General features: G+C 43.0%; 1 protein-coding gene across 1 annotated transcript in view; it reads left to right on the top strand.

Moving 5' to 3' along the window:
• Window positions 1-23,383, top strand: part of PAPPA2 (pappalysin 2) — a 255,786-nt gene that overhangs the window by 172,838 nt on the left and 59,565 nt on the right. Inside the window, exons 14-16 of the mRNA XM_023640602.2 lie at window positions 10,254-10,425; window positions 13,900-14,077; window positions 15,308-15,521. Coding sequence (XP_023496370.2) covers window positions 10,254-10,425; window positions 13,900-14,077; window positions 15,308-15,521 — 564 coding nt within the window. The remainder of the gene's footprint in view (window positions 1-10,253; window positions 10,426-13,899; window positions 14,078-15,307; window positions 15,522-23,383) is intronic.

The raw sequence follows: 23,383 nt of genomic DNA on the forward strand, positions 1-23,383 counted from the left end.
TGATCCTTGTGTACTTAACATAAAAATGCACATATACATAATTAACACACCTGCAATGTTTTGTTAACCATGCTTATATAAAGAGAATCGGGCAATTTAGGAAATGAGTAATCAAGCAATAATGTATATCTGGTTTGATTTGTAGTGCCTCACGATGCACAGAGACCTGCAGTTTTATGTACATGTTGACTAGTTAAGTCACCTTTGTAACCTCTGTATAGCCTCTGTTCTTCAGGTTCTGTTTCCCGAAGCCAGGGCTGCAAAAATAAATAATCCAGGGAGAAAAATCAATGATTAGCTATTGCCAAATAACTCATAGTATTCTGTGTGCAATTTATGAACTTTGGTAATTTGCAGGCTAATGCTGTCTCAGGCTGACTTACCCCACTGTCTCGCCTCTTCAGATCCTCCTTCAATGGCACCCCTGTGCTGTGGCACAGAAGATGTCTTTAGCCTTAGAAAGCTATTCTTGAAAAGATGGATCTGCTGACGGAGGAGATAGAGCCTGCATCACTGAGTCATGTACAGAGGATTTCTGGATCACCCTCCATTGTCCATGGAGAATTCATTGTGGACATGGGATTTTGGTTGGGGGTATAGGGGTACGGTAGAAAGGAAAGCAGCTTTTTCATAGAACTTCACACCTATGGCTTTAATAATCCCCAGAGAATTTCTGGGAGGAGGTGGCTGTGTTTTCCATTTGGGAGATGGTGGGACTCAGGTGTGAAAATGTCTCTTCTTGGTTACACTGTAGATTACAAGTAGAGCCGGGGCTGGCTTATAAGGCTTCCAAGCCCCAGTCCAGGAGCATGCAGCCAGAGCGCAGCTCAGTGCCTTGGCTGTAATCAGTTTGTAAGCCTGGTCTCCATAAGAGGATCATTCCATCTCTGTTATCCGTCATTTGGCTTCATGCTTCATCATTCCCTGGAACCCTCATTGCTGCTGCTTTACCGTTTCCTATTGTGCTTCAATTATTTGGGGCTCAGATTAGAAATGCCAACCCATTCCCTTCCTCCGCGGCCTGGGTTGGGCCCCCACACCCTACCAGGCTTCTCCTTCCCCTGCTCAGTCCTGTGTAGGACGTTTAGATCTCCTCCCTTTTGTAACCTAACCACGTGAAGCTTCCTTCCTTGCTTTTGCTAAGGGCTACAGGTTAAAGCATTTGCTTATTCTTTGGCTCCTCATCTTTTATTTTTAGCAGAGAGTTTCCTTTTACTGCTCCAAGATGATGGGAAGTGTTCTTTCTTGATGCTGGGAAAAGCACTATAGAAATGAAATATGTGTTGCATTTCTACTCATTTGATTATCTTCTTCCCCAAAGCAGTTTAGCAAATTAACATTAAATCTGTTTTTGTTTCTTAAGCAAGGAAAGAATTATAGCTGCTCAATTGTTCCCTAGGTTTCTTGCCCAACTTCCTTTTCCCAGAATGATTTGTCCGTAAAATAAGAGGGAAGGAGGAGAACCCACTGGAGAGGATTCTGATGCTCCTGGCCCATGATGGATGTCCCAGTAAATGACAGGTCTGCTTTGGGAGGCACAGTGAGCCGTTTGAGTCTTTTCAACTGTTTGCTCTCGTGGGGGTTATAAAGGAAAAATGAAAAGGTCGTGGACATAGTCTCATTTAGGGGTTTATTGGAGCATGGCTAGACTATTCTAGAAATAGCCTTTATTGAAATATTATCTTGTCTGAGATGGTTCTTAGTGGGATACATTCTGAGAATTAATTGGGTGGCAGCTTTTGGTCAAAAGCTAAGAACAGGCACAAACAGCTTAGGAAGACTGGAGGTTGGAGTCTACCTCTAAGGAATAGTTTTGTTTCAAAGTAATGACTTCGAAATGGTGAGTCCCCAATACTTTATCACTGTGTCTGAAATTTCACCATTAGGAATTATTTTCGTCAAGCCTTCACAATCTCTAGAAGTCTCTTTAAAATAGCAAATAAACTAATTAATAGGAATAGAAATGTTTTACGTCATTATCAATTATTTATGCCAGAAGTATTCTCTTATGGACCTTGCCAATTCGAAAATGGACCAGGGCCCTGCTGAAATGCAACCTAGTGTAGGCATCTGAAACTTTGAGGGCGTGTGAGAAGCAGAAAAAGTGGTGCTGACAAGAGAGATGAGTTTAAAATGTCACCTGCTTCCCAGTTTTGCTCAGCTCTGGCCCTATCCTTATGGTCTGTATTGATGGCAGCTAGTGGAGAGAGCACAGAAAATAAAAACAAACCAATATTTCCAGGGTTCTGTCGTTTTGCCAGCCTGCCAAGTAGACAGACTCTGTTGATGGATTTGACCATAAATTGTGGTTGGAATGACTCTCGGGCCGTGTCTGGTTCTGTGTAGCCATAGCTGTGGAGGCTGAGGAAGTCTGGTGATTGGAGTGGCAGCAAACCCGACGTCCAGACCCCTGCCTCTCGCTTTTGCAAGAGACCTTTTTCTGCATCGTCTAGTCTCACCATATGATTGTAGGACAGTGCCTTCCCTTCTTTGGGCCTTCATTTCTCCGTGAGCAAATGAGCCATTGGTGTTGCAAGGCTTGGTAGTGCCAGGAAGAGCGAAAGAACAGAAGGGAATAACATTCCAAATCTGATGTCAATCAAGGACTGACAAATTCCGGGATTATGAGATGATGGGAACAATGTGAAGCTTCTGTTGGGGAGTCCAGAAACTTTATAGGGAAAGGGAGCCAAGGGGGAGAGGGAGAGCCTCAAAGAGGCCCAATATGTGTTTTATGTTCTATTTGTGAATTTGGGACTCATTTAAGGGGCTGGCTTGCAAATCCTCAAGACCTCAGCTTAGACATAGCTTATGTGTAGCCACAGAGAAGCCATGCTACCCCTTCTTCCTGCCTGGTAGGCACTGTTATAGGAATGACACGAATGGAAGCTCACGCCCGTTCAACTTCATTCATGGGACTGTCTTGTTCCCTCACTTAACTCTACGTTTCACAATTTCCCAGTCTTGGCCTATGACTGTGGTTGGGGACGTGTCACTCCCAAATTAATAGTTTAATTCGTGCCCAGGGATAAATAGTGGGTAGAGGGGGTCAGCAGGGCAGTCATTTGGGGACTCTCACTATCGCTCTTCATTAAGAAATGCCCCATGTAGAGATGGTTATTGCCTTTGCAAGCCGGAAAAAAGTCTATATATGTATGTATTTGTTGTTTCTGCTGAGTGATTCTGCTTCCCTGGTGCAGTGGTGGGAAGCACACTCCCTGCCGATCAGCCGGCGGTTGCTTTGCCTCTTCCCTGGGTATTCCATATATTTTATCATCTACATGAAAATCATGGGTTCTGAACCTTGGTGAGACAGGGCTTTTGAAAGGGAGTGCTTTTGGCTGTGTTATATAAATCTGTTTCTCTTCAGAAGGACAGGGGGCATTTGGATGGGACTTCTAGTGCTACAGCCAAGCGTGGTAAAAACTGTGCCCAGAATTGGAAATGAGCAAAGCAAATTACCCAGTTCGGGGGCCACCATAGTCCAGTCCTGAACTTAGAAATATGTCACATTCTAGGAAGAGATGGATGTCTCCCGATCAGGATGTTTTGAGAGGCCAACCTCAGGCAGAGACTTCAGTAGAGGGGCAGGGGAGACTGTTACTTTCTCAGGATACAGGAATGGAAGGAGAAGTCTGCTTAGTGCAATAATTCATATTTTCTCTGTCATGTGAGGGAAGAGTCAGAATTACGACTGAGATTCCTTTGTTTCTCTCAGATGGGGATCTTCAGAGGAGAAAAACTTGAATTAATTTTTCCTTCCTGGTTGGTATGATCCTTCAGTAAAACCCCTCAAAGTACCAGCGTTGTTCTGCCCAAGAAGCCTGTTGGAAATGTACTTGCCATTTAATGTGGTTCCTGTCCTGCAAAGCAGAGATGGAGCCAGAAGTGAGGAGGAGGAAGATTGGGGAGCCAGAGTAGAGACCGTATCTTTTTGTATTGGTTTGGAGAAACAGCAAAGCTCTCTAAGAATGGATGCTATTATTATTATTTGGTTTTGCTGTTGGTGGTGGGAAGATTAATGAGAACTCAGTCTCTTCCAGTCCACTTCACATTCTGTACATCCTACTTCCATCTGCTGCCAAATCCAGAGCATACATTCCTTCTTAGCCCACACCCTCTTATTTCAGTAAGAATCAATAAAACATAGTGGGGGAGTGGAGAGAAATCTGATCCTCATTTACTATTTAACCTTAAAGGAGCTATTTCTACAGAAACCACTGGGATTGGTGTTTGGTCAATGGTGGCATTTCTTGGATAAATGAATTGCAATATTTTGTTTAAACAACTGAAAAGTTGGGACTTTAAGCAAAAACTTACACTGGGCAAGAACGATTGTAAGAAACTTTTTCTTGGGTTCCCCACCACATCCTGCCCATTCATGGGTTTTCTGTACTCCTACCCCCAATACCACCATCACCTCATCTATGAAATTAAATACCATGGTGGAGCTGGAAGGGACCTTTGAGAGAACCTAGTTCAACCCCATCATTTTACAAATTTGCAGACAGAGGCCCAGAGTAGTTAAGAGACTTACCCAAGGTTGTAGAGGTAAGCAGGGGCAAGCCAAGACCTAAACCCAGATCACATGGGCCTTGATCTACTACTTTCTCCATCACACCGTGCTGTTCCTTAAAAAGTGTGGTACAGATGCCAGACAATTTCTCCTAACCTAACCTAGATTTCAGATAGCAAGTCGTAGTCAGCCTTTTCTGGCTGCCTGAGGGAGGGTGGGATATTCACTTTAGAAAAGTTTGCAAGCTGATGTCATTCTGATTTTGAGTTTGAGCCGAAGCTTACTGAAATGCTTCTTTGGTATTAGATTGTAGTCTTAGGGTGGTAGAAAGTCCTGGAATATCCCATCATTTCTTCTGGGCTCACTTTCATCATCTCTAAAATGAGGAATTTGGGTTGAATTATCTTTAAAGTCCACTTCAGTTTTAACAAGCTATGGTTCCTCTAGGATCATTGTTAAAATTCTCCGCCACCCCTCTGCAGTCACATTCAAGAAATGGGATCTTTAACGCATAATCTTCCAGAAATGGGTTTCACTGTTGATTCTGATTGACTCTGGAATATTGTCATAGCCTCCTGAAGTTCCTCTAGGCTGACTCAGACCCTCAGGGGAACTTGGGACCGAATCTGTGGGAAAGCTGTGAGCAGAAGAGCTAGCACTTCACCCGTTGGTCAGGAACTACCCAGCTTCCCCAGTGTGGGCCTTGGCTGGAAGCTAGGCCAACTTGCCTCTAGTGGCCTCAAGAAATGGAAAACTAAAAAGAGGTGCCTGGCTTGGCATGCCCTGGGGGATAGCTCATGACAGGTTTGCTGTTAGATCTGTCCATTCCTCTGCAGAGAATGATGTCTGCTTTCTGGTGTCAGCCTTACCCTGTTTCTTGCCACCCACTGAAAGGGCGGAGGAAGACTTTGGGAACAGGCCTCTAAGTTTATCTTCAAACCTAAATGTCGACTCTTTTCAATATAGGTTCTCTAAATTTGTTTGTCAGAATTTAAGAAACCCACACAGAGTGAATTTTCTTCAGTTCTCAGGGGTAGGGAGGAAATATTGATTTTGGCTAGGTTTTGAGATTGCCACCTTGCCCTGCACTCTGTCTGCAAAGCACCGGAGGTAACTTTCCAGGACATCTTTTTGTCTTTCCAAATCCTATTTAGTTATCAAGGTCAAATTATATCCAATGGTAAAACTCTTCCTGAACCAGCCATGAATTTATAATCAGTAACACAAGATTTAATTATTTTCTCTGTTCAGCTGTATTATAAGCTTTTTCAGAAGAAAGCAAATGCTTTATGCTTTTGATCTATCTTGTGGCTTCTATGTGATAATTTGTGCTTAATACATTGAAGCCTAATGATCAAGAATGGGACCAGTTTCTCTGTCTGGAGTCAGCCTTGTTATTTTATAGTCTTGGCCTATGGAATTTATTGAAATATCTTTCAGGTTACACATAATCAGATCTTTGCGGTGCTGGATTTTACTCCTGGTGAGCTCAAAAACTTTGAAACTTAAAAAAATCACAGATGTTAAGATCCCACCACAGGCCCATAGAATCAAAATCCCTGGGGCACTAAGCCTAGGCATATATATTTTTTAAAAGCTGTCTAAGTGAGTCTAATGTACAACTATGCTTGAGAAAGCCTGACTCACGGCATATGAGGGCCGCTGTTTTATGGAAATGTGACAACAGAGGTTTCCCAAGTACAGATACCATTCACAGACCCTACCAACAAAGGAAACACACAAATCGTTAAGGTAGGATGGCGCTAGGATTGTGCCTGGGTGCCCACAAGCAGGTTATGTACAAGAGGATAGACAAGGCTACCATACATTTTAAACAAGGATTCTTCAGTTGAAAGCATTTTTTAAAGTCCTCAAACATAATGACTTTGTGGCATGAGGACCAGAAGAGAGAGAGAGACAAAGAGCAAAGCAAGAATTATGGGTAGGTGGCCATCTACAGAGTGTGATTTCTAAGGGCCTAGTGAATTAAAATTCCATAATGAAAAACTCATTCCTTTGGCTTAAAACATTGTCTCTTGTTAAAATGGAAATACCTGTGAATCACATCTAGGTTCATTATATCTTTACCTGAGAACACATTGTGATGGGGTGTGGGGAAAGATCTGGAAAAAACGGGTGGAAGAGTGAGGAGCCGTTTCCAAGGGAGGATGCACACTTAGCAGAGCATCTTGCAGACAGTGGCAGCTGGACAAATATTGCCAGTTTGACTTGCTACCATTTAAGAGAAAACTACTCGAAAGTGAGACGGACTATTAAATATTGTATACTTTCCCCTGGCTCACCCTGACCTATGCTACCACCTCCTGAATTGAGAAGAAAGCAGCAGGAGGGCAACCTCACGTCCCCTGGGTGGCAGCCTCGTGGTCTAGGCTGGCCCGGAGAGTGAGGCCTGAGATCCAGCCTGAGGATTTTTCCTCTGACTTGCTGTGTGGCCTCCAGCCAGTCTCCAAACAGCTTTGGTTTCCTTGTATGTCAAACCAAGATAAATACCTAACTTCCTACCTCTCTGGGGCATTGTAAGGCTTCACTGCTGCCACTTTCATTAACATTTATACAAAGACCATAAGAAGAAAACTTCTGAGAAGTTTTAAGACTCATTATTTTTGCTATTAGCGTTATCATTGTGACATCGGAGCTTATGTAGCATGAGGTAGAAAGGAGAGCATCACAAGAAGGTGAGAAAATGGAGAACACAACAAGTTCCCTCAGGAAAGCAGTGTTTGTAGTGGAAGAGAAACTCAGAAGGGGGTTTGGGGTTGGGGTGCAAGGGAGAGAAGCCTACAATTGATACCAGATGCCATCAGAAGCTAACGACCTGACAAACACCGTCCTCATAAAACAAATTCCTTAAAAAGGAAGCAAATGGAAATATAAGCTAGTGAAAGAATTTGCAGCAGCTGCCCTAAAACCATTTCTCACTTCATAAACAGGTCTGGGTTTGGTGCTTTTCCTTTTTTTTGTCTCGGTCTTATTTCGTGCCACTTTCTCCCGCTTCTGTGCTCCCTGTCTCACTCTTCCTCCTTTGCTGCCGGTGCTGGTCAGACTTTTCACACCAGTAGTCATAGCAACAGTAGTTAATGGAACCCCATCTTGATGGAAGGAGGCTCATTCAGAGTATTTGTTTTGTGCCTTATCTCAGCATGTATTTGTTCTCAGTGATGACACAAATTAATTGGATGGAATCACTGAAAAACAGCACGTGCTATTTCACATTAATTTCTTGCCAATAAGTTGACATGAACCAGAACTGTTAAGGATTCTCTGTTTTTCCAGTACTCTCTGCTTGACATATTGAAGAAATATGCATTTTGTGGACATTAAGGGCATGTAGCATCTTTGAAACTTGGCGTTCTTTAACATCAGCAATGAGGTGTTCTAGTCTCATTCCATGAAGGGTGGTTAGGTTTCAGATCTCAGGTGGTTGCATAAAGACTCAGAGATAAAGGTTTATCTTCTGTATTGCATATCCAATTATCGGCACTGGATTGGGGAATTTGTGCTGACAATTAACAACCCCTCCCCACCAGGTCATATATGCCTCCCTCCATCAAGCTCCATGGAGTGAGTCTGAGGGATACCACAACATCGCAGGGAATAATCAGGGCTTAAAGGAGTCAAAAAGTTTTCTTTATACCACTCATCTCCAATCCCACCATCCTATACCTAATAAGCATAGATAGAAGAAACGAGAATGTCACTGACATATGACTTAAATCCCATGGGTACAAGATCAAGGGCAGCAAATCTGATGTATTCAGATCAGATCCATCCTTTTGGGACTAGTGCTTTATAAATCAGTTCTCAATTATTTCAAGTCAATATGTGCATATTCAGTGATGTTTTATTTCCTACTTTCTTATATTGTTGCCCAGCTCTTTGATAAATTCATTGATTGCTAGCACAATTCAAGGGCAAATTGAGCAAATTAATGATACTGAGACTCACCGTTGTGTTGGCTAATTATTTAGCATCACTGGCAACAACATCAAAATGTCTTGTTGGTCTCTCCCACTAGACTGTGCATTCCTTAAGGGCATGATGCTTATTACGCCCCCAAGACTCAGACCAATGCCTTGTCAACTGTGAGTACTCAGTAAATGTTTATAGATGAATGAATGAATAGGGCAAGATGGTTGAATCATTGTTTGATAATGATATTTTTGTATTTCAGATCCCCATCTGTCACTATAAAATTGAATACATTTCCCATTTTGGTAGCCATTGACTGACTTTGCTGTCTATAATATGAACAATTTAACTCAGCAGTCTTTTATTGTATCTACTACAGCAAAGTATATGGTACATATAAAAATGGGTAAGAGTCAATATTTGTCTTCAAGAAGTTTGTAATCTAATTGAAAGATTCAGCATTTAGGACACAACAAGATACCAATTGCCCTGTGGATCAAAGGATGAATAAATTAATTAAGTAAAGAACAAGCAAATGCCTGTATGACAGTAATGCAAGATAGAGTAAAAGAAGGGAGTTATTTGTAAAATTTCCCTGGGAGGTTCAAAGGAGGAAGATATTTGGCGGGGCTTCTTGGAGAAGGAAGGCCTTTTAGAAATCTCAACAAATTAAGCAAAGGTACAGAAGTGGGAAAACCAAAAATTATGGGCAGCTCAGCTCACAGAAAACAGGCGACTAAAGGTGGGACTTGGGCCATTTGCAGTGGAGTAGTAGAGGAATTAACCCGGGAACAATAACAGCCCTGTGGGATGTGTACCATTGCTGTCCCATCTTATGGCAAAAGGAGCTGAAACACTGGGGAATGAATAACTCAACCAAATCACACAGGTAGTAAATAGAGGAGCCAGGATTCCAATTCGGGCAGCCTGGAACCAATGCCCTAATTTTTAATCTCTACAGTTCTGCCTTGGTAAGAGAGTGGTAATCTTTTTGCTCTCTTGCATCCTTGCCACTGTTATGGTCCAGGCTGAGTCTCCCTGAATCCTGGGGAGTTTCTCTCTCTCTCATGTTCCTGGTTGATTGGCCCTGGAGATCCAGGCAGCCATCCTCCTCTGCTGAGATGATGTCCTGGAAGCACCTGGCATGATGTGAGGCATGTGGCAGGGATTTAATATGTGTGAGTTTCCTCTTCCTGTCATGGGCTCAATTCCTCATTAGCCAGCGCTGATTCTCTATGGTGTGTCCTACTGTTGCTGTACTAGTTGTCAAAAATATTTCCATACCAATCAGTAAATAAAAGTTGCCTTTCCTGCCATCTCAGATACACAGACCCTTCATACAGGTCCCCCTGGGACCAACCTGTGATCAAACAATAAAAGGTTAATGCCTGACACAACCAAGGACTCCCAGGATGCACTCCTGACCTTTGTCCTGGGTCTGTTCTGATTGTTTGGGGTCCAGCAAACAACTGGTGGTTAAATATTTTTAGGATTACCCTCTGATCTGTTCATTTCTGATGCCATCCAGCTCTTCAGACACATACTCTACCTTGTTCTGTTACCATTTTGTCCTCCTCGAAGAGCCTTTGGTCAGTTAATCATCACTTGTTAGCTGACATTGTTCTTTTTTTATTTTATGTTGCATGCTTCCAGGTCATATAGAAGGAGATGACGAGTTTAGTGTAGGTTTGGGAGAAAAATTCTTCTCTTTGGTTTAGAGGCACTTCCCAGAGGGACCTGCAAAGTCTTCGCTGCTGCCTGTTGGTTCCAAGTCAGTCTAAGATGCTTCTGTTTCTCTCATCCCCAGCTGTGTCCATCGGCCCTGTGGGGAGCAGGGCAGCTGTGTGCCTCTGCCTCTTGATCATGCAGATGTGGTGAACTGTACCTCTGGTGGCCCAGGTCACATGAAGTGCGCTATCACCTGTCAAAGGGGGTTTGCCCTTCAGGCCAGCAGTGGGCAGTACCTCAGACCCATGCAGGTGAGTTGGAAACCTTGGTCATGTGAACCAGGCTCTGGGGGAGGGAAGGTACTCATGCTCCTCTCCCTGGCCAGATTGGGGAAGGGCAGGGGTTTTTAAATCATTTGAAAGGAAAAATGAGGATTTTAACAAGCAAGGAGAAGCCTGGCTTTCTAGAAATGCAAGGTATATAAGAGCATGCATAGTGCCAGTTAACTAGTGTCAGTTTCTCTCCAGGTGGGCAGTAGAGAGGAAAGCTTATTCTGTTCTTCTCTCTTGTTTTTGTCTTCCTGTCAGAAATTATGTTCCCCTCTTTTGCTTCAAGATGAGAATGCCACCATTTAGACTTATCCACAGTTTGCTGGCAAGCTAGGTTGCAGTCAGCTGTCTGGCTCGTTGTCTGACCCCTCAGCCCTCCTCACAAGAAGGCTCGAGAAAAGAGTCTGATTTTGCTCCCTCTGTTACTGAGGTGGAGATTCTATCATGATTCTAGCTTCGACTTAATTTTCCAAATTTCTGCAAGCTACCACAGCACCACTTCCAGGATTTCAAGGTGATTTGGATGTTGTCGAATAGATGAGTTAAGAGTGTGGTTGGGAGACAGACCCAGAATGAAATTTTGGCTCCACTATTTTATTAGGTGTGTAATTTTAGTTAAAAACAAACAAACAAACAAACAAGAAACTAACCTCTTTAACTTTGTTTCCACATTTACAAAATAATTAGAAGAGAAGAATTTATGTCATTGAGTTAATATGATTACAGATTGGAAATAATTTAAAAGCTTCTAGCAAAAAAAGGCACATAGCACTCTGTTAAGTTGCTGTTATTATGAGCGTGATAAAGTATTCTCAACTAAGAATTTTATTTTCCATCTTTCCTTTAGAGAGCTTTCGATATTCTACAGAGGAATTTTAAACTTGAACTCAACCATTAAAAAACATGACCATAATATGAGACAGAGAAAGGATGCCATAGGCAAAAGACAGTTGTACTTGAGCTTGGGATGGTGCAGACAGAGCTGGTGTGAGGAGAGTGCAAGCTTGATTGGCAGTCATACATCAATGGTTTGGAAGATTGGAATGTCTTTCCTTTTGTACCAGTTGACTGGTACAGCAGTTGACTGGTTAGCAGGATCCACTGGAGAATTTCAGTTGCATAAAGATGGTCAGAATTTAAAGACACAATTTTTGGTTTCAGATGGTTTAGGTTCTGCATAGAGAGAAACAGTTTTAATAGACCTTGAGGCACCAACTCCTTGGTCTATGATGCTTTGGTCAGAAAGGCAGAGCTCTTATCACCTGCTCTTAGCCCAGCTTAACTCACAGTAGAAAAGAGATGGAAAGAATGAAAAAAAATGTAGGGACTGAATACATTTGTGTCATAGATAACGAAAGGGAGAGAAGAAAAGACGGCATTTGCAATAGATTAAAATTAGGAGCAAATTCAAGACAAAATGGACAATACTTAAGGAAGCCAGGAGAAAAACCAGGCAATATATGCAGAATTTGAGACCTTCTTTAACTGATCATTGTGGTTTGAGTCAGGCTTCTAGGCTGTGATAATTGTGTAAGGGACAGAGTCTGGGTTGGGAGGAGGAAGATAGGAGCTCACCCTTTGCCAACCATATGGTGAAGTCAGCAAACACAGCTCTCCGGCTGACTGCTCCTGTCACCCGAGGCTGGCCCCACTGAGGAAATTATACACTCCCGGCTCGTGATCACAAGATAGTGGGGATATTTGCTTTTGGTGGACACAAGAGCTGAAACTAAACAGAAAAATGTGTCTGGCTTTGAATTGGGTCTTGCTGGCAGGAACAGGGAAACACTGGGAAGCAGGGAGGAGCAGCTAGCCAGGAGTGGGTGTCAGAGGTTACAGGTGTTTTTACCAGTCATTTTACCTGTGGCTTTGGTGCCACTGTAGTCAGCTGGTGGGATGGCTGGCTGAGCCCAGAAGCTCCCCGCTGTCTCTTTGACCGTTGGTAACCAACAGCTAGAGCAACGGCTCTGCTTTTTCCCAAACATGCCAGGAGCTTGCAGGTTTCTCAGTCCCTGCTCATTCTGTTCCCCTCATTCTGAACATGTTATTCTCCCCCTTCCCCTCTGCTGCTGGGAAGTCCTGCTCATCTTTCAAAGGCCAGTTCCTGTGCCGTCTAATCTGAGAACCTCCTGCCAAACACTCTCTCTCCTGCCCAAGGATAAGCACTCACTCCTCCAGCCCGCGTAGTGCTGTCTCACCACCACAAAACGAGCACATGTATACAATATTGCTGTATTTTTCACAAATTTATATTTTCTTTCTTCTTAGTTCCCATTTCCTCCTCCTTTCGTTTTATCGTTTGCATTCTATGTATTGTATTCTCTCAAGTTGTTATAGAAGAGGGTCGGATATAGCAAATAAAAATCTATCTCTTGCACTTTTGTTCCTTAATTCCTTTTCTCTCTTCCTCTGTCTCTCTTTCTTCTTCCTTCCATTCAGATGTTTTCTGAGCCACTGTTTCAACCTGCAATTTGCTCTACTGGTGGATTATTAGCTTCTTGAGGGCGTCTTGTTTATCCAAACCTAGTATAGAAACTGGCCCTTGTAGGTGCTCAGTAAATGTCTCTTCACATATTTAGTGATAATGAACTCTAGGGGCACCCTACAGGAATGCTAGGCCCGGAGAAATGGCTGGAATCGCTCAGATTTAACCACGAGGTTTGGAAAGCGCCTTGTATGTGTTAATTCTCAGTTGTTCTTAGATGCCATAAACCATTCTCAATGGAGGTAATTCTCTTCAGTGGCATTATTGGTTGGGTCCCAGCAAGAAATAGGTAACATGCTCAAAAGTGGGCAATTTGAGAGAATTTAATAAAGGAACTACTTATAAAGGTAGGGGCAGGGTATAGGGAAATGACAAGGAGATGGCTCAATATTCCGGGGTGAAGGGGCTCTGTTATCATCCCTGGGCATGGGAAGTTGACTGTAGGGAGCAGTTAGCAGAACCCTCAGGGAGAGAGTGTAGGGGCTGGGTGGAGAGGGCTGCCAAAAGACAAAGCCAGCCTGCAGCAACCTTCCAGGGAGGGAGGAGGAAGAACGAGCATCTCGACCTCCCGTTCCTCCCCCCGCTCTCCAGTTTCCTGCCAGGGCATTCTGGGTGCCGAACTGAACCCAAGCACAAGACAGAGGCATGAAATCCACAGGGGCAAGGGTCCCTGGGAGCAGAGCAGGGTGAAGAGTAGAGAGCGGATCTGGAAAAGCATGGGGAGGGCAGTCAAGAGTCGGCCTGGAGGAGCAGCTCCATTTAATGATTCTCTTACACTAACAGGGGCTTTCATCATATCAACCTGGGTGTCCTGAGCCTGTACAGTAAGACAATAAGGCAAAAAGAGGAAGAGAGTCAAGATAATTTTACCTGTTTTGCACAAATAATTGCCAGGACTCTTCCAAAGCCTGGAAACTATTTTGATAAACCTTTTTATGAGACTTTGACAGAGGAAAATTCTCTGTTTCTAGAAGGAAATTCTGCTCACATGTTCCTCTGGGCACTGGGACCGGGCTGTGAGCTGCATGCCTATTGACTGCGGCGTTCCTGACCCGTCTTTGGTGAGCTACGCAACCTTCTCTTGCTCAAAGGGAACGGACTTTCTGAAACGCTGCTCAATCACCTGTGTCCCACCAGCCAAGCTTCAAGGTATGATCTGGCCAACTGGGAACTGTATGCAAGTTCTCTTCGCTTCCTCTCTCTTTGGGGTTCCTTGAGGATCTTTTCTTCACCCCAATACCCTTCCCATTTGCTCTGTTGTACCAGCCTCTTCTGATAACACGGTAACACCAGCAAAGTCCCAAAGGGGCAACACTAGTCTTTGTCTGGATGACCTGGACAGATGCCCTTGCTCAAGATCTCATTAATGAAAGCAACTTAGACTTTCCTCTGTTTTTATTTGATTGTATAATCATGAGTCAAGCCAACTAACAGTTTGCTGATAATATTAATAATCAAGATACACTTTACCATGCACATTTTTTTATTTAATATTTGCAGCCATCCTATGAGTTAGGTGCTTTTGGTTCTATTGTACAGATGAGAACACAGATATGAGCTGTCCCTGACTATACTGCTAGTAAGGGATGAAGATGGAGTGGAATCTGCTTTGATCCCACACCTTCCTCTTTACGTCTTCTCAGACTTGGTGTGCCTAACAGTGACCCAGGAGCCCTATTACAAATGCAGCTTCCTGAGCCTCACACTGACAGATTCTGGTTTAGTATATCTGAGGTGGGCTGGTGATGCTGCTGTGGGAAGCCGGTGGATTGCACCTGGAGAAACCATGAATGATACTGCGGTGTGTGGTGTGGTGTTTAAGTATAGAACTTTGCATCCAAACCGCCTGGGTTCAAACTCTGCCTCTCTCCCTTACTAGCTTGGGCAATACCTAAACCCAATTTTCTCATCTGCAAAATAGGGGATAATGATGGTATCTATTTCATAGGGTTGTTTGAGGTTTGGAGTTTAAACAAGTTAATACATGTAAAATGCTTAGAACAGTGCTTGGCATATGATAAGCACTATAAAAATGTCCCCTATTATTATTATAATGCTTTCCATGATACTGTCACTGCTCTATTTTTATTATTTGTAGTTAGGAAGTGAGGCCATGAGTTAGTCAGTAGCCCTTCTCTCACTCAGGTCAAGAAATAGTTATCTGACCTCTGTTCTCTATCAGAGATCACACTGAGTGCTCTGTGGGTGAAAAGATAAAGGATAAATGTTTGACTTGAGATTTTAGAGAAATTGCTCGACAAAGAATAGTGCGGCCTTCTAAGAAAGCCAATATGTTGACAAGGTTTCGTTCTTTCTGCTGTGATTTTGTTTCTGGACTCTCTGTTCTGAGCATCCTGTGCTTCTCTCTCCTGGAGTCAGGACTGAGCCCGTGGCTGACCTGTCTTGAAGATGGGCTCTGGTCTCTCCCCGAAGCCTACTGCAAGCTGGAGTGCGATGCACCCCCTGATATCCGCAACGCCAAGTTGCTCCTGCCTCACTGCCTCCAGGGCAACCATGACGTGGGCTCCGTCTGCAGATACGAATGCAAGCCCGGCTACTACGTGGTGGAAGGTGTGGAGAGTAAAGTCAGGAAGTAAGTTGGATTGTTCCTGATCCTTGCAGCTCTCGCTACCCTCGAACCTTGCTCCTGTTTGCCAGTTTGTAAATCCCAGACCATTGTTTTGGAAAAAATGTTAAGACCTTCTGGGTTATCTGCTGCTTGGTGCGTGTGTTTGTTTTTCTGTGTAATCTCTCTGCACCTGCACAAGCGTATTCCCCACTCATGACAGGCAGGTTGACCAGGTGTGCTTTCTGTAAAGATACTCCTTCCCATAGGAGATCCCGCAGTCTCATTTAGGTGCTTTTGGAGAGAATCTCTGCCCTAATTATCATTTTCCTTGAAAGTCAGTGTTAGGAGCTTCCCAAGAGTTATGTCCGTCGCCTGCATCCCACTGTGTGCTGGAACATCCTCATCAGGCAGGTCAGAGGCTTGTGATTGTGGCTCTGGCAGAAATGGTCTGGGCTGGTCCCCAGTTCGGACTCTTATTAGCTACGTGATGCTGGACAGGTTTCTTTCTCTGCCTCAGTCTTTCTCATCTAAAATAAGGATAATAATAATATCTACCTATTAGTGCTGATGTCAGGGCTAAGTAAATTAATATGTATAAAACCTAAGATTCAGTAATTTATTTTTAAAACATAAAACTCAACACATATTAGTTATTAATATCATTATTAGAGTCTTTCTGCTTTCTTCTTCCTGGACTTTGTGTATACACACTCCTAGACGCAGAAACCAAGGTGCCTTTCTTCTGAAGGCACGGCGGATTAGAAAGAACAAAAGCTTTACAGCACGCTTTAAGAGGAAAGGCTTTGACAAGAGTCATGATGGGGTTCAAATCCCAGTGTCCCCCCTTCTATCAGCTGAACAACCTCAGGCCATTTACTCAACTCTTTGGGTCTCTGTCTCCTTCTTTGTAAATCGAGCATAGTGCCCGCATCCGAGTGTTGAGTTGAGGATTAAATGAGATAATCTATATGCAGCCCAGTGTCTGCGTTATGCCAATTGCTCAATCAATGGTTTCAGAAAAAGAAACTTTTTCTGAACAAATGAAACAAACAAAAAGCTTTCAGGAAAAGAGACTCCTTGTACTCAGTAAATAGTAGCTATTCTTTCCCTACCATAAATTATGTCAGTACAGGAGAAAATCAAATTCATTTCTTATCCAGGTCTTAATTAAAGATCTGACCATAGTAAGTAGTTTTTTTTTTTAAGATTTTTTTCTTTTTCAAACTAACAAAATCCCAGCCATGGCATTACCAATGATGCCAGGAGACGCGAACTTTGCTTGTAAGCTAGAATTCCCTAAAGGGGCAGAGGAAAATCAGGACCCTTACTCTCTGGCTTTCTTCTAGTCAATGCCCAGCCAGCTCAGTATGGGGTGGATTGCGTCTGGCTGCGCCCAGGGCCTTCCACTCCAGAGAAAGCCCAGGTTTCTCTGTGGGAGGGGAGAAGGAAGCCCCTTCTCATTCTCTCAGGGGAGGCAAGAGCCAGGCTGATTAGAAAATGAATAATACTGATGAAAAATTCAAAGGAGGAAGCACTCTGGTTCAGTGGAGTCTAACAAGAATAGTCAACAGTTTTTGACAGCTGAAAACACATTTGTGTGTGATTTTCGTAGGCTCCAGCTCAATTTGCATAGGCACCCGTTGACAGGCAGGGAGTGCCCCTGTCATCTTCTAGTGAGAATGGCCTTACAACTAGCCTGAAGGCTACTGTTTTCTTGCTTTTTTCTTGTCTCTTCTTGCCTCTCTTTTCACACACCTGCAGCCAACTTGGGTGTCTACAGAGCAGTGCAGTGAAGAATAACTAAGGGGGAGAGAAAAGTCTCAGGACCAGAAGGAATTAAGGGTGGAGGGAGTATTCCAATTTCCTCAGCCCGTGGCTGAGCTTCCAGTTGGAAACAATGAGACTTCCCCCCAGAGCGATGGCCTTTCTACCTTACCCTGCCTCTCTGATGCTGCCAGCTTCCCCACCCTGAGCAGGGGCACTCAAGGACCGTTTGTTGGCACAGCTTTTCTCGTTGAGAAACTGGAAGCTTGCATCACAATGTCGACATCGGTTTTGGCTTAAACATTTACATTCGCAAGCACCGTGCTGAGGAGAGATTAAATTATTTACCACTCTCTGTAAACGGATTTAAATCTCAGCTTACACCTGTTTACATAGCAGGCGACGGATTGGTAATCAGAAGTTTGCAAGTCAGGCGTAAATCACTGTCACTTGCTGCTTGTGTTTACTCAACGAACTATGGAACTGTCAGCCTTGTTCTTCACTTGGTGGAAAGAGCCCAGAGTTGTACAAATGGGGCCCTAAAGTTCTTTCTAAGACATGCAGGCAGGAGGAGAAGAAATTGAGAAAAGCAGGGAGGGAGAGCAATCCAGACAGAGTGGGCACTTGTTAATTTTATGCAGTTCTACTAATAGTGGAAAAAACCCACTTCATGGTTCGCACCTTGTTTGCATGATCCTGAACCGTGTACTCAATATCCATGTGTCTCCATTGTTGAACCCATAATGTGAGGGGTAGTAATATTTCTATCCCATAGTGTTGTTTTGAGGCTGAAAGTAGGTAATGTGCTGAAAGCATTTTATAAATTATTAAGTTCAATACATGTGCTAGATGTCACTTTTTGTTCTTTCTTTTTAAAAGAAGAAACAACTACCAAGATCTCAGCCAAGTCCGTTCCCTTCCTGCTTCTTCTTGAGTCTATTGAATGTTGTTTCAAGAGAAAAGAAAGATAAGCACTGGATCTGACTTTTCTCTTCAATCCAGTCTGTTTCAGCTTGGTCCCATTCAGCTTGGGGATGGCAGGGATGGCATGGCTGCGGCTGGCACATTCATCATGTGCATGCTCTATTCCAGTGTCTGGGTTAGGAATGAAGAAACACACATGAATAAGATGTAGGCTTTGGGTTCAAGGAGCACACAGCCTCCATGTTCTCTCTCTCAGGTGCATTATTTTGCCTGGAAGCGTAGCTCCGAAGGGGACGTGGTCTCCAGGTCATCACTTTCTCCTGGCCCATGGATTTCTTGCCCATTCTTCCTGGGATTGGAGGGTGGTGGTGCCCACACTATATCTAATCCCTGAGGACAGGGAAATGCATCGCTTACGCCTGGGTCAAGAACTCTGACCTTGAATTCATGGGTGGAGTCAGCATCACCCAAACCCCATGGATTCTCCAGAGGAAAATTGAGAAGGAGGATACTAGTGGGTGTTGGGGGGCAAAAAATATTGATAAAAAAAAATAAATGCCCCTTATCTAGTGCAGCTATACAATGGCACAGCCAAATCATGAAATATCCTGTCACCATTAAAGATGTTTGGAGAATATCAGAAACATGGGAAAGCATTCACAATACAATCAGTGATAAGTGGTTAAAAGGAAGAAAGTAATTGTTATAAATGGCATAGTCCCTATTTTCCATATTAAAAGTATATTTTATCACTTTTTCAATAGCTGGAAATGGTTATTAATAATCATAATCTCAGGTAGTAGGCTTATAGGGAGTATAACTTTTCTTTTTCTGCTCGTTTATATTTGCTAAATTTTCTAGACTTTGCAATGAGATAAATGGATAAACAGTTTAGAAACAAGATAATGAAGTGAGCTCTAAAAAGTAGATTGTAGCAATTTGTGTGGGGGCAGAGAGTGAAAAAAGGAAAACCAGACAGATCTTTCTAAATAGGCAAATCAAAGCGAGACCAGCCCTCCGAGATGGTAGAAAAAAGGGTATGTGGAGCTTCCACCTCAGGCACAAGTCCTTCTATGTTTTGGGGACAAGCATTATCTCTGTTTCTGAAGGCCATTCTAGACCTCTTCTCCTCCAATCCTGATGCCTCTTCCCTAACTTCCAGCCTGTCACCTCCCTCCCTAAAGTGGAAAGGTCTGCCCACAGGTGTGCGAGCTAATCTACACCCCCAAATATGTTCTCCCCCTTCGTACTGTCCAAGATGAATTTCTCCACCTTTGCTCTGGATTCCGTCCCCCTCTTAGGAATGTCTCTCACTCCACTCTTCTTCTTTGCTACACTGAACCCTCTCTCCTCCCCTCACCTGCTTACTTCACTTTAGTTGTGCTCAGGCCTCTCCTGTGTTAAAACTCAAACAAGTGGAGCTTTTACTTGATCCCATGTCTCCTGTCAGCTACCGCTCTTTCTCTCTCCTCTTTACAGTGAAACTTGTTGAAAGAGTTATCTGATTCACTGTCTCCATCTTGCCCTTGTCTTCTATGTCCTTCACACTTGGACACTCAGGTTTTTACTTCCATCTCTCTACTAAAGTGGAGCCTACCGTGGACCTCCGTGCTGCCGAATGCAGTGACTCTTGTTGGAACTTATGTTGCATGAGAATATTTGGCTTATGTTGTAGTCACCCTGAGAGATAGGATGGACCTTCCCACCCAAAATTTTGTTCGGATGTTGAAACTAATGGTGCCACAAACAGACCAAGAGAGTAGGAAAAGGTCTGTTACTCGCATAATGAGGCTTTCTGGGGAGAGAAGGAGAGGATCCCAGCTTGATCTTCAAATGGCTTGAGAAGTCAGGAAAGGGAGACTGGCTGGGGGTTTATGGTGGTTGGGTAAGGGGCTTGGGTGGGAGTTTCTGCATGTGAACAGGACCTGGTCTGGTGTGAACTTTTTGCTGGTGCCCAAAGAGGAGGCTCCCAGGCTTTCTTACAGGCTTGCTGAGATGTGGGAGATGGTGGGGCTTGAAAGCTGTCAGCAGTCAAACGTCAAAAATTGAGGCAGGCTCTTTATTAAAGCATAATTGCCTACGCCTTCCTACTTAAAACTCTTCCTCCTTGATTTTGTGCCATCTCACTCCCTGATTTTCCTTCTTTTTCTCTATCTCTTCTCAGTTTGCTTTTCTAGCTTTTCTTACTCTGCCCATTTCTTCAATGTTGCTGTTTCTCTGAGCGCACTTTTCTCTCTTGCTCTACACACCTGTTGGGGATGAAGCTCATTTACCCCATCACTCGACTACCATCCATGTGCTAATGATTCCTAAATCCATACCTGCCCCTCTAGTCTCTTCCCTTAAGGGCCATAAGGCACGTTAGGGCAACTGCCTACGGATATTGCCACTTAGATGGCCCACTTGCATCTCAAACTCTTACTGTACAGAACAGAGCCTATTCCAGCTTCTTTCAAATCTACACATCCTTCTGTGCTCCTTGTGGCTGGTTTGGTCCAGGAATCTGCACATAACCTAAGACTCGTCAATGTCCTTCACTCTCAATCAAATCAGTCATCATCTCCCTTCAAGTGTCATCATTTTACTGACTCTCAGATGTGCCCATTTCTCCCTATCCCAGCTGCCACTTCTCTATAATAGGCCACTGTCGTTTTTCACTTCCGAACTAATCTGACTCCAGTCTTTCCCTCTTCAACACATTCACCACTTTGCAGCAAAAATGATCTTCGAGAAAACTCAAATCCAATTATAGTATTCCCCTACACAAAACTGAATGACTAGCCTTCCTGCCATTTCATTTAGGAAAGAAAAAGCTTAAACTAAAAATAGTTTCAAGGCCTTGCATGCTCTCCCTGGGCCTTGCTTACTTCTCCAGCCTCATCACTCTCTGTCTTCCTGGGAGACTGCTTCCCTCCAGCTGTTACACACGACACCTTCGATAGCACAGGCTCTTGTGCTGCCGGAGTTCTTTCACTTCTCCACGTGTGCCGTGGCCAGCGTGCCTCTGGGCCTTCAGATATGCTGTTTCTTCTTCCCACGGCTCTCCCTGACAGTCACCTTTTTGCTTAGCTAATTCCTGCTCTCCTATTTTTAGCATAGATGTGATTTTATCTAGGAAGCCTCCTAGATGTCTCCAGACTCCCGTTGCACACAGAACTTCCTTGGCAACATCGTTTATCTCACTGAGCAGAAATGGCCTGCTTACCTGTCTGTATTCTCCAACAGCCCATGAATATTTGTTTAGCATCACGTGCCCAATAGCTAGTACATTTATTGGTAGATATTCAATAAATACATTCTGAATGGATGAAGACTAAACTTATAAGAAAAATCACAATAGGATTTTGATGTTAAAGCTGATGCTAAAAAATGGTGAAGACAATGGAGTTTTTCCTATGAAATGGTAGAGATCTCTACTTCATCTTTAGGGTGGAAGAAAACTTTAAAAATATATGTGTATGTTTTTCTTCCAGCAATTGTCTCTGCAACGTAGAAGGAATGGTCATTCTCCAAAGACAGTTTTAATTTCATTTATTTAACAGACTTTTAACTTGAGTAGCACCAACTGTGTACAAGTCAATAGCAACCGAAAAAGGATTAGACCCATCCACAAGCTCACCAGAACAATGGTTCTTATATTTGGTTGCACGTTAGCATCATCTGGAGAGATTTCAAAACTCCTAATGTCCAGCTCACGGCCCAAACCAGTTACATCAGAATCTCTGGAAGTGGAACCCAGGCGTCAGTATTTTGCAAAGCTCCCAAGTCACTGATACACAGCCAAAATCAAGGAGCACGAGTCCAGTGGAACCTTTGCTCCTGTAAAAACAATATCAGTCATGGGATTTTGACTTTCCTAAAGAGATCCAGAGTAATGTTTTCTTTTTTCAAAATTAGTGTAGCAGCACTTTGGCATGCCAGATTTTTACGTGTCTCTTTGAGGTTTGTTTATTTTGGGAGATAATAGAGAAAGTACAAACTGAATTGTAACTCCAAAGAAACTATAAAGTTTAGGTAGTTTCAGGAGTTCTTTCTTAGTCACATTTTATAATTCACACACACTCTCCTTTAAGCCCTTTTCTTTTGCTCCCATGCAATTTACTTCCACATACACATCATCATTAATCACTCCTTCATTGTTTCATTAACCTGACTTCCTAGGAAACTGAAATAAATGTGTTTGACTTATATTTTATCAAAAGACCATATTATATTCTCTCTTATCTTTTTTTCTCCTTATTGTATGCTTACCTTTTCCTCATTAGGTGTTATCTTTATGTGTGAAGGTCAGGTTAGCGACATTAGGGTGCATAATTAATTTAACTTCTAAATTATTCCAACCTTCTAACTTAACTTAGCCTCTCCCTCTATAAGTCGTTCATCAAGATGCCATCTTACATAGTAGTCAGCTTTCTTAAAAGTAGGTGTAAACAGCCACCCTTTCTGAGGGTGGCCCATGGTCTCAGCTTTTCCAAAGAACATAAATCTATTTAAGTTCTATAAACACAAATGTAGGTCAAGACTGTAATAAATAGTCTTCGCATTGTGACCATTTACTGTTTAACAGATGTTTGGTTGGTAAACCCCTTCAGTGGGGTTTGTCTGATCTGACCTGGGGGGAGGGCTGGGATGGCCCTGGAGCTAGACATGTGTACTTCACCGATCTCTAAACACTCAGAAAGATCATTTGGTACAGGGAGTTCAAAAGCATAAGGCCTGGGCTCTGCTCTGTTGGGTTGATGATGATGATGATGGTGGTGATGATGGTGGTGATGAGTCATCATTATGTACTATGTGTGCCAAGCATTTTACATACATTACTGCTTTTATTTATTATGACACTAATCAATTTTATTCTATAATAAGATAATAGTGTAATATAATATGATATAGTAATATATAACTTGATATAATAATAATAATACATTTCAGTATATTAGTATCCCCTATTACAGATGAGGAGACAGGTTCAGAGTACTGTTAAGTAGCTTTCCCACAATCACTCAGTCAATATACGGTGGTAAGACCATTCTGACTCCAAATCTCATGCTTTTGGCTAAGACTTTCGATCTTGAGCAAATTTCTACATTTCTCTGGGCTTCTTTTTCCAGATTTGTAAAATAAGGGAAAATCTGAAGTGACTTCCTGCTCTAAAAGTCTATATTTTATTTTCTATCTCAACAGAGTCAATGAGAAGA

The sequence above is a fragment of the Equus caballus genome, chromosome 5 (assembly GCF_041296265.1).
Source record: "Equus caballus isolate H_3958 breed thoroughbred chromosome 5, TB-T2T, whole genome shotgun sequence".
NCBI lineage: Eukaryota > Metazoa > Chordata > Mammalia > Perissodactyla > Equidae > Equus > Equus caballus.